General features: G+C 46.5%; 2 protein-coding genes and 1 long non-coding RNA gene across 4 annotated transcripts; 1 reads left to right on the top strand and 2 right to left on the bottom strand.

The window, feature by feature from the left end:
* Window positions 1–381: 381 nt before the first annotated feature.
* LOC111075753 lies at window positions 382–1,589 on the top strand. Of its 2 annotated transcripts, none has more exons than XR_002607971.2 (3): window positions 382–577; window positions 652–1,014; window positions 1,070–1,589. It is a non-coding gene; the product is annotated as an uncharacterized LOC111075753 (long non-coding RNA). The 2 variants fall into 2 exon arrangements; XR_002607970.2 differs by having other exon boundaries at window positions 383–577; window positions 648–1,014; window positions 1,070–1,588.
* On the bottom strand, window positions 1,556–4,204 carry LOC111075752 (sodium-coupled monocarboxylate transporter 2). Its single transcript, XM_022369226.2, has 8 exons — window positions 3,943–4,204; window positions 3,471–3,630; window positions 3,291–3,408; window positions 3,003–3,222; window positions 2,800–2,940; window positions 2,634–2,742; window positions 2,032–2,564; window positions 1,556–1,970 (listed from the first exon to the last, which is right to left on the bottom strand). The coding sequence occupies exons 1-8, from the start codon at window positions 4,176–4,178 to the stop codon at window positions 1,628–1,630; spliced, it is 1,860 nt and encodes a 619-aa protein (XP_022224918.2). The 5' UTR covers window positions 4,179–4,204; the 3' UTR covers window positions 1,556–1,627.
* A 1,184-nt stretch (window positions 4,205–5,388) lies between these two features.
* LOC111075715 (sodium-coupled monocarboxylate transporter 2) lies at window positions 5,389–8,071 on the bottom strand. Its single transcript, XM_022369179.2, has 7 exons — window positions 7,704–8,071; window positions 7,206–7,483; window positions 6,927–7,146; window positions 6,731–6,871; window positions 6,570–6,678; window positions 5,976–6,508; window positions 5,389–5,906 (listed from the first exon to the last, which is right to left on the bottom strand). The coding sequence occupies exons 1-7, from the start codon at window positions 7,892–7,894 to the stop codon at window positions 5,549–5,551; spliced, it is 1,830 nt and encodes a 609-aa protein (XP_022224871.2). The 5' UTR covers window positions 7,895–8,071; the 3' UTR covers window positions 5,389–5,548.
* Between the last annotated feature and the right edge of the window lie 628 nt (window positions 8,072–8,699).

The raw sequence follows: 8,699 nt of genomic DNA, 5'->3' as shown, positions 1-8,699 counted from the left end.
AGTCTATTGTGAAAAACAGGTGATTTCTCGTTACGAGATTTGTTTTCCGCATTTAATTCGTTTGGCAGACCTGGAAATCCTACTTTTTACATGTTATCGATAGTGCCATCGATGTGTTTGCAGCCCGCCCTAGTAATGACCATAAACTGTTTCCCGTTCAGCGCATTTATAGCTAGCTATGGCTATTTTTCTAGTGGTCAGTTATATGGCTCCTTAATATATGTATATAGCGATTTTTCTTCTAAAATGGTATCCATAACTTTCACGACTCTGTACTTACTCTGTACGTGTTAAAGCAATGATAAAACTTTATGCATTTGGTGTTTATAAGAAATTGGCTGTTAGAAGAAGTTGGCTATTTTGCATGTATTCCCCACAGAAACAGCTAACAAGTTGTCAACACTGACAATAACAATAACAAACATTTTGTCCAAATTTGCAAACTATTTTTGAGTCATCCTGGGCGGTTTTTTGACTACTTGTCTTGTAATATTTCAATGCAGAAATGCACACATAAACGACGTTCGCTGGACGTGCCCGAGAAGAGGAGAAGGAGGTTAAGCCGGTCAAGGCAAAGGTGAGTAATTGACTTCATTTTCCAAACAATAAACACGACTTAACCAAACGAATCTTTTTGGTCTCCCAAGAAAGATAAGAAGGCGGTAAAGCAGGAACAGAAGCCAGTTAATGGCAGATCCAGCCATTACCACATGTCAAGACAATTGAATGTCAGAATCAAGTGAGAGGTCGATGAGAAGAGGCCGAACAACAGTCTTGCGAAGCAGACAAGTCAGCTTTGAGCACGTCCATAAACACTCACCAGAGTGATTTGAGTTCCCAGACGAGCCCAAGGAAGACGAAAGGAAAACGGCGGAGAAAGCCACTTCAAGTGCTGAGGTTCATGCCGCCCCTGCCATAAACGATGTTAGCATGCAGGCGTTGGTTGCGACAGAGACGCCTGTTAAGCAGGAACAGGCCATCGGTGCAGCCAACAAATCAGAGCTAATATGAATGGTGAGCAAATACAACTCTTTCAATGAATTTGGATACACATTTGTGCATATTGCAGGGGAACCCAAAATCGTTAACAATTCCGTCGACGTCAGTGAGGTCTGTATCCATAAACAGAAATATGAACTTGAGAGAGTTTGGTCAACATAATCGTAAAATCCATGCCCTGCATCTCTATGCCTCTCCGTGACCAAGAGACACCTGCCACCAATGGCCATACTGGCTGTTCATTTCCTAGTTGTAAACCCATTGAAACACTCCCTTCCTCTCATTCACATTCGTGTCTCCTCTTCATTGAAATTTCGCTATTGCGAGTCTCACGCGAGCTCACAAGCCAAGTCAAATTCATTCGAACTCCCACTAAAATTCACTTTCATTCATTTTAAGAGTGAATGCGGTTTCCCATGCCGCATTGAATGCATCACGCAAACATATATGTAGCATAAAACAACCACAAAAATTAATATTCTCTTTTTACAAATTTAAGAGAGAAGAAACGAATTCCTTCTACTGTCCAAATGATACGCAGTCACTGTAAAATATACAGGTTTTCTTATTATTATTATTAACATAATATAATGTAATACATATGTGCGAATGGATGTGAGTCATGTGTTCAGTAGGCAGCTTGCGTAGTGCCGTTCTCCTTAGCCTTTGAGTCGGATGATGCCTTCAGCGGCATCTCCTCCATTTCTACCACAGGATCGGGCAGGTTCAACATGTTGCGAACAAATGGCGAATATAGCTTTGGATTCTGCTTCTCCTCTTTGTCCGTGGGCCACACATAGCTCATGGGAATGGCCCAGGCGAACACCAGAATGGCACCCAGCACCTTGTACCAATAGAAGGAGATGTCGTAGAGGGAGAAGTCCCGATTGCTGCCGAAGGCAGTGGTCACCTGTTGCGGTGCATCCGAGGAGGGAGCCGGCGTAGTCAACACCCTCGTGATGTTATTGTTGCTGCAGAAAAATATTGACTTATTTTGAGGGGAAAACTAATTATGATGGGGGCTTGTCTTACATGGAGTTCAGGATCACTTGGAAATCGCGCGTCTCGCACTGATCCAGGCCATTGGGAAGAACATCGTACCGGATGAGGCCAGCCTTAAAGTTAAACTGGGCATTGATGATGATCCACAGCATGGCCAGCACACTAAAGACTATGCCCGTGACTGCCACCTTGGCACTGCAGCGGGGCACAAACATGCCGAGCAGGAACACGCCCACAACGGCGCCCGTATTGATGCCCGTTATCGTCCACATGGTCTGGATGATTGAGTTGAAGTTCTGCACCATATATCCGCCCAGGATGCAGTAAGCACCCATCACGATGATCACCAGCTTCATGATGCCGTTCGCGCGGGCATCCGTGTGCCGGATGTGTGGCTTGATGTAGTCAAAGTAGACAACGCCGGCAAAGGAATTAAGACTGGCGGACAGGGAGCTGAGGGAGGCGCTGAACACACAGGAAATGAATACGCCCGGCATGCCAGTTAGATGCCCCATTATGTCCTGAATGAAGAATGGCATCAGTTTGTCCGGTTTGCTCACGAGCTGAGAGGGAGAGGAGACAAGAGTTGAAACGTTGGATCTATTGTGATATTGAAAGTATATGCATATTACCCCAGCCTGTATGGGATCGCAGCCGTAGTAGTAGGCAAACATGATGATGCCAATGAAGCAGGTGAAGGTCATGATGAGCAGAAAGCCAACGCCAGCAATAATTAGGGATCTATAATGCAACAGTTAATATGAATTTGATCTACATTATCTAGCCATTGGTACTCACTTCTTAGCGTGCGTATACGACGGCAGGGAGACGATGCGCTGCACACAGCTCTGGTCGAGGCCCACCTTGCCCGTCCACATGAGCAGGCCGCTGAATATTCCACTCCAGAATGTGACACGCAAGCGTGGATCTATCCCGAAGCTGTACAATAAAAGAAATAATTTCAGTGAGTCCATCGCTGGGCAGAAAGCTATTCAACTCACTTAAAGTCAAGGCGTCCACCCTCAGAGGCACTCTCCAGGACGTTGCTTAATCCGCCGCTGTTCGAAGTGCCCAGGAAAGCCACCAGCAATACGGAGAGCAGCATCACGCCAGCCTGGAGGACATCCGTCCAGACCACAGCCTTGATGCCGCCCAGCATCGTGTAGAAGACGCACACGGAGGAGACCACTGTGTTGATCAGGTGGATGTTGATGCCCGTCACTGTAAATGAAAATGAATTTTAATATACCCACAAAACGAAATGCAATTAAAATCTATTTCCATTATACCTTGGGAGAAGGCCAGCGAGGGAATGAACATGTAGACGGGCAGCATCAGAAATTGGTTCATTATGAACGTAATGGTGACCAATTGGCGGGTGAGCTTGCTGAACCTCATCTCCAGGTACTGCAGGGCAAGAAGAAAGGATTCTTGTTAGAGAGAGTATTAATATGGATATTCACACTCACCTCGTAGCAGTTAGAGACATTGTTCTCGTAGAACACAGGCACAATGATGTAGATGAGAACGGGCACCGTCAGGATCATAGACATCACGATGAACACAATGTTGAAGCCGAAGGTATAGGACTCTGCCGGAATGGACATCATTGCCACACCGGAAAGTTGACTGAAAAAGAAATACTGGATCATTAGTATCGATACGCAGTTGCTGTTCCTCCGTGACAAAAAGAGGGGCCCGAACGCAATTTGGATTAATTTCACAATATTCCACCGAATAATGCAATTCATCTAAGCTTCCACTTTATGGATAGACTGGGCGCCATGCGCACTTCAGATAAGATGCATGAATAGATACATAGACAGATCTATCTATCTTAAGCAGATGTTATCTTAATGGTGGCCCATATAATCACCGTATATATCTGCCGCAGAACCTTTGGCTGTGACGACATGGAAAATCTCTGACGATGAGACTCACCTGGAGACCAGGGATATGGCCACGGGCCATGTGGGCATTTTCTTGCCGCCTTGCAGGTACTCTTCGGTTGTGTTCTTGGCCTTCGAGAAGAACCCAAAATACACACCAATGCCCGCCGATGCACTTAGCATCACGGTGAAGACAATGTAATCGGTTGCGCTGAACCGCAGAGCCTCTGCGCTGGCTGCTGCCACAGTGGCCACTGTGCTGGCCAACTGCGAGGTACTTGTAGCCATTATGGAGCCTTGATCTTGATCCTTTACGAACGACACAACACAACACTATGGACTAACTGGGGGAAGCCGTTACTATTCTTGTGGAGGCTGCCAGCACACTTATGCAGATTAGCAGCAACTCCCTTCTTAAGTAGCGATCGCCAGCGAGGTAATGGCCCCTTATCTCGTCACGATATCTGTCTGGTAAGCGTATCACCGACATCGTAAATCAGGAGTGCTCCTTATCTAACTTACACGGGAGGATGGTGGATCCCGAATGAACCGCCCATATCCACTCCCAGTGCCAAAACGCACCGTGCCTGTCTGTGGGTTCTAAGTACTCTACGTTCATTTTCCGCATCCATCAATGGGAATCGAGCAAGATGAGTAAGTATAGTGTCCCTTTAAAATTTCGAGATATCTAGGATGATAAGATGAAATATTATCAGCTTTTTGACGCGTCTGTCTTTATGGTTATTTCCTGGCTGGTAATCTAGTACGTGAACTAGACCAACCCACTCTGGGGTTGTTGCACGCATTTATTGCGGCTGACAGAGTGCTCATGCCCAAATATAGAACCTCAAATACTGGAAAATTGAAGTTTAACCTTCAGTTGACCTCTGGGTTTTTTTATCTGAGCAGCTTTTATCTGCCTACCTTTGGGAGCGCTAGCGGGGAGTTCTAAGGATATAATAAAGCTAAAGAACGGCTTTATTGCTTTGGATAAAAGAGTTGATCTGCAGACTGGAATCAACTTTTAACGAGAGGGAGCGTTGTGAGTCGCTTCTGTTGCCGCGACTCTACTTTTATACCCGTACTAAGTCATTATCCTGTTTGTCGCATAGCTCTCAGAGACTATAAGAGCTAGAGCAACTACATTTTTTATCCAGACTCCTGTGCTTTCCCAGAAAGGACGAAAATCTGTGGCATCCACTCTTCTCTCCGACACTTTGCCTCGTGCAGTGTAAACCCTCTGTCGGGAGAGACAAATGTAGCGAAAAAATGGAAACACATAAAATATTTTAAAATACTGGCTGGGTACAAGGTATAAAACGTAGAGGCGCGGCTTTAGATGCGCCTCACAACGTTCCCCCAATCGGTTTACACCGTGAAAGTGAAAATTGTATAAATAGAGTGCTAGCTTTTGACTTTAGTAAGATATAAAATTAAATATTTTCTTGTTTAGTTTAATAGGCTTCCCACAAATTAAATATACTCGTATTATGTTTATTTTCAAGTCTAAAAATTCGTTTTTAATTCTATTTAATTTCACTATATTTGTAGTTAAAAACCGAATATTTAATCTAATTATATTATGCCATTTTTCTCTAGTATTTCTTATATCATATACGAGTATTTTAGCCTACGATTAACTAAATGCCTACAAAAGATCAGTGCTCAGGGCCTTCCCTTTCCTTTTCTTGTGCATCTACTCTAAGTTCGGGAATCTCGTTGACTGTCGCTTTCCTCAATGGCACCTCCTCCATTTCCTGCTCGGAATTCGAAAGATTGAGGAACTTTCGCACAAACGTAGAGTAAAGCTTTGGATTCGGCTTTTCGTTGCGATCTGGGGGCCAGACATAACTCATGGGCACCGCCCACAAGAAGACCACAAGCGCGCCCACCACCTTGTACCAGTAGAAGGAGATGTCGTAGAGCGAAAAGTCCCGATTGCTCTCAAAGGCAGTTGTGACTGGAGCCGCAGCAACTGTCTGGTTCGGTGTGATTGGGCTCATGGCAGTTTGATTACTGGAAAAATAATCCAAGAAATGTTGAGAGTGAAATGGGGAGCACAGACTCAATGCACAATAAACTTACATGGCATCCAAGATCATGTGGAAACCGCGCGCCTCGCACTGGTCTAGCGAGTTGGGCAGCACTTTGTAATTGATGAGGCCCGCCTTGAAGTTCATCTGGCCATTGACGATGATCCACACCATGGCCACCACACTGAGCAAGATGCTAGACACTGCCACCCTGCTGTTGCATCGCGGCACAAACATACCGAGCAGAAAGACCCCCACCACAGCGCCCGTGTTGACGCCAGTGATGGTCACAACAGTCTGCAGTATCGAGTTGAAGTTCTGGACAATGAAACCGCCCAGGATGCAGTAGCCGCCCATTGCGACGATCACCAGCTTCATGATCCCGTTCGCACGGGCATCCGTGTGCCGGATGTGCGGCTTGATGTAATCGAAATAGACGACGCCGGCCAGCGAGTTGAGGGTGGCCGAGAGCGAGCTGAGGGCGGCACTGAAGACGCAGGAGATGAACACACCGGGCATTCCGGCCAAATGGCCCATAATGTCCTGCACAAAGAATGGCATCATCTTGTCCGGTTTGCTGACGAGCTGTGGGAGTGTCGATCGATAAGTATTCATTGTGTGATATGCCATGGCAGAAGGGACCTACACCAGCCAGAATGGGATCACAGCCGTAGTAGCGGGAGAACATTATGATGCCCGCCACGGTGTTGAACAGGCTAATTATAATGAATCCCAGTCCCGAAATAATCAGAGATCTACACAGGAATAAACGTCAGATGGGTCAGATTGGACTGGCGGTGCTCTCACCTCTTGGCATGGGAGTACGAGGGCAGGGAGACGATGCGCTGCACACAGCTCTGATTGAGGCCGATGTGGCCGGTCCACATGAATATGCCACCAGTCATGGCGCTCCAGAAGCTCAAACGAATGCGCGGATCAAATCTGAAGCTACATTCGAAAGTCAGTACACAAAATTCATCGCATAATTCATACAAAGTCTTACTCTAAGTCCATTCGGCCACCCTCAGTGGCTCTTTCCAGGACAGTGGATAGGCCACCCGATCGGACGGTGCCCAGGACACCCACAGTAACCACTGAGAGCAGCATGACACCGCCCTGCACCACATCTGTCCAGACCACGGCCTTGATGCCGCCCAGCATAGTGTAGAAGATGCAGATCGAGGAGACCATGACATTGATCACATGAATATTCCAGCCAGTCACTGCAAACGAATGGTTAAGCTTGGATCTACTCCTGGCAGGATCTACTCCACCCACTTACCCTGGGAAAAGGCCAGCGACGGAATGAACATGTAGACGGGCAGCATGAGGAACGAATTCAGCACAAAGGCCATGGTGACCAGCTGACGCGTGCGCTTATTGAACCTCATCTCCAGATACTCGTAGCAATTGGAGACATTGTTCTCGTAGAACACGGGCACAATGATGTAGATCAGAATGGGAATGACTGGCACCATCGCCAGCACCACGAAGATGTAGTTGAAGCCAAACGAGTAGCTCTCCGCGGGAATGGACATGATGGCAATGCCCGATAGCTGACTAGAAATGATATACAGGCAGCCATTTGATTACACAATAACGGACAGCAATCATTCGCGGAAATGGAAATGGAAATGGCATTGGGATACACAGACACACACATTTCTAGTTCGAGTTCTAGTTCGAGTTGTATCAAGGTAAGGACACGATTGACGTCAGTCACTTTTACTGTCGCCTCGTAAAGATTAAACGAATGCCTCGCGTTCACCGCATTACGCACCTGGCCACCAGCGAGATGGCTATGGGAAGAGTCTGCATCTTCTTGCCGCCGCGCAGGTACTCCTCTGTGGTGTTCTTGGCCTTCGAGAAGAACCCAAAGTACACACCAATGCCGGCCGAGGCGCCCAGCATGATGGTGAAGACCACAAAGTCCGTGATGCCGAATCTAAGATCCGCTGTGGCGCTCGACATCCTGGCAGTGATTCTGTGAATTCCGTTTGGTCTGTTATGCGACGTCTGAGAGCTATGCGCACACTTGAGAGCACCCTGACCGGATTCGCACTTAAATATGAATCCCCCCTACAAGCGGTTGGGCTCCTTATCTGAACTTGGCCACCGCCACAGCCTCCTCCGTAAATCAAACAGAAGTTTAGTGGCTTAGTTATCTGTGCCGTTGCTCTACTGCGAGTACTGTGGCCATGCAATTGCGTCTCTTGTTGGCTTTTCCAACGCACCATAAAAATGAGAAAAAACATTGAAAAAATACTGGTGGTTGCGAATGAGTTTTATGTGTTTTTATTTTATTCATATGTAATATTAGTGGTTTAAATGTTATTTGCACAGCGGGTTATATACAAAGCGGGGGCGACAATAGCGGGGCGGTACTAAATACGCGTGCGGGTGGGTACTCTCAAATATAACTTTGTACTGGACTCATCTCCACAAATGAAGTCGAGCCCAAAAGGGAATTAGAAGATCACGCGATGCGACACTCCAATACCAAGACGATGCACATCGATGGCTTCGTGTGCAGCTGCGCGTTTTGGCTATACGTGTGAGAACAGCTACAGAACGTTACAGTTAAGTTTTTGGACATAAGCAATAAGAACAGCGGGCAAAACAATAGCGAGCATATGATTAGGGCAACTACTATATGAATTATATGAATGAATATTGACCTAAAACTAAGCGATTAATTTCTCAACAACTGGAAAACTAACGAGAAGGAACGTGTGAGTCGCTTCTGGTGACGCGACTCACTTATACCCGTACTCAG

Source organism: Drosophila obscura, unplaced genomic scaffold, assembly GCF_018151105.1.
Source record: "Drosophila obscura isolate BZ-5 IFL unplaced genomic scaffold, ASM1815110v1 contig_150, whole genome shotgun sequence".
NCBI classification, from domain to species: Eukaryota; Metazoa; Arthropoda; class Insecta; order Diptera; family Drosophilidae; genus Drosophila; species Drosophila obscura.
Note: the sequence above shows the minus strand (reverse complement) of the source record. Positions and strands in the feature narration are given on the sequence as shown.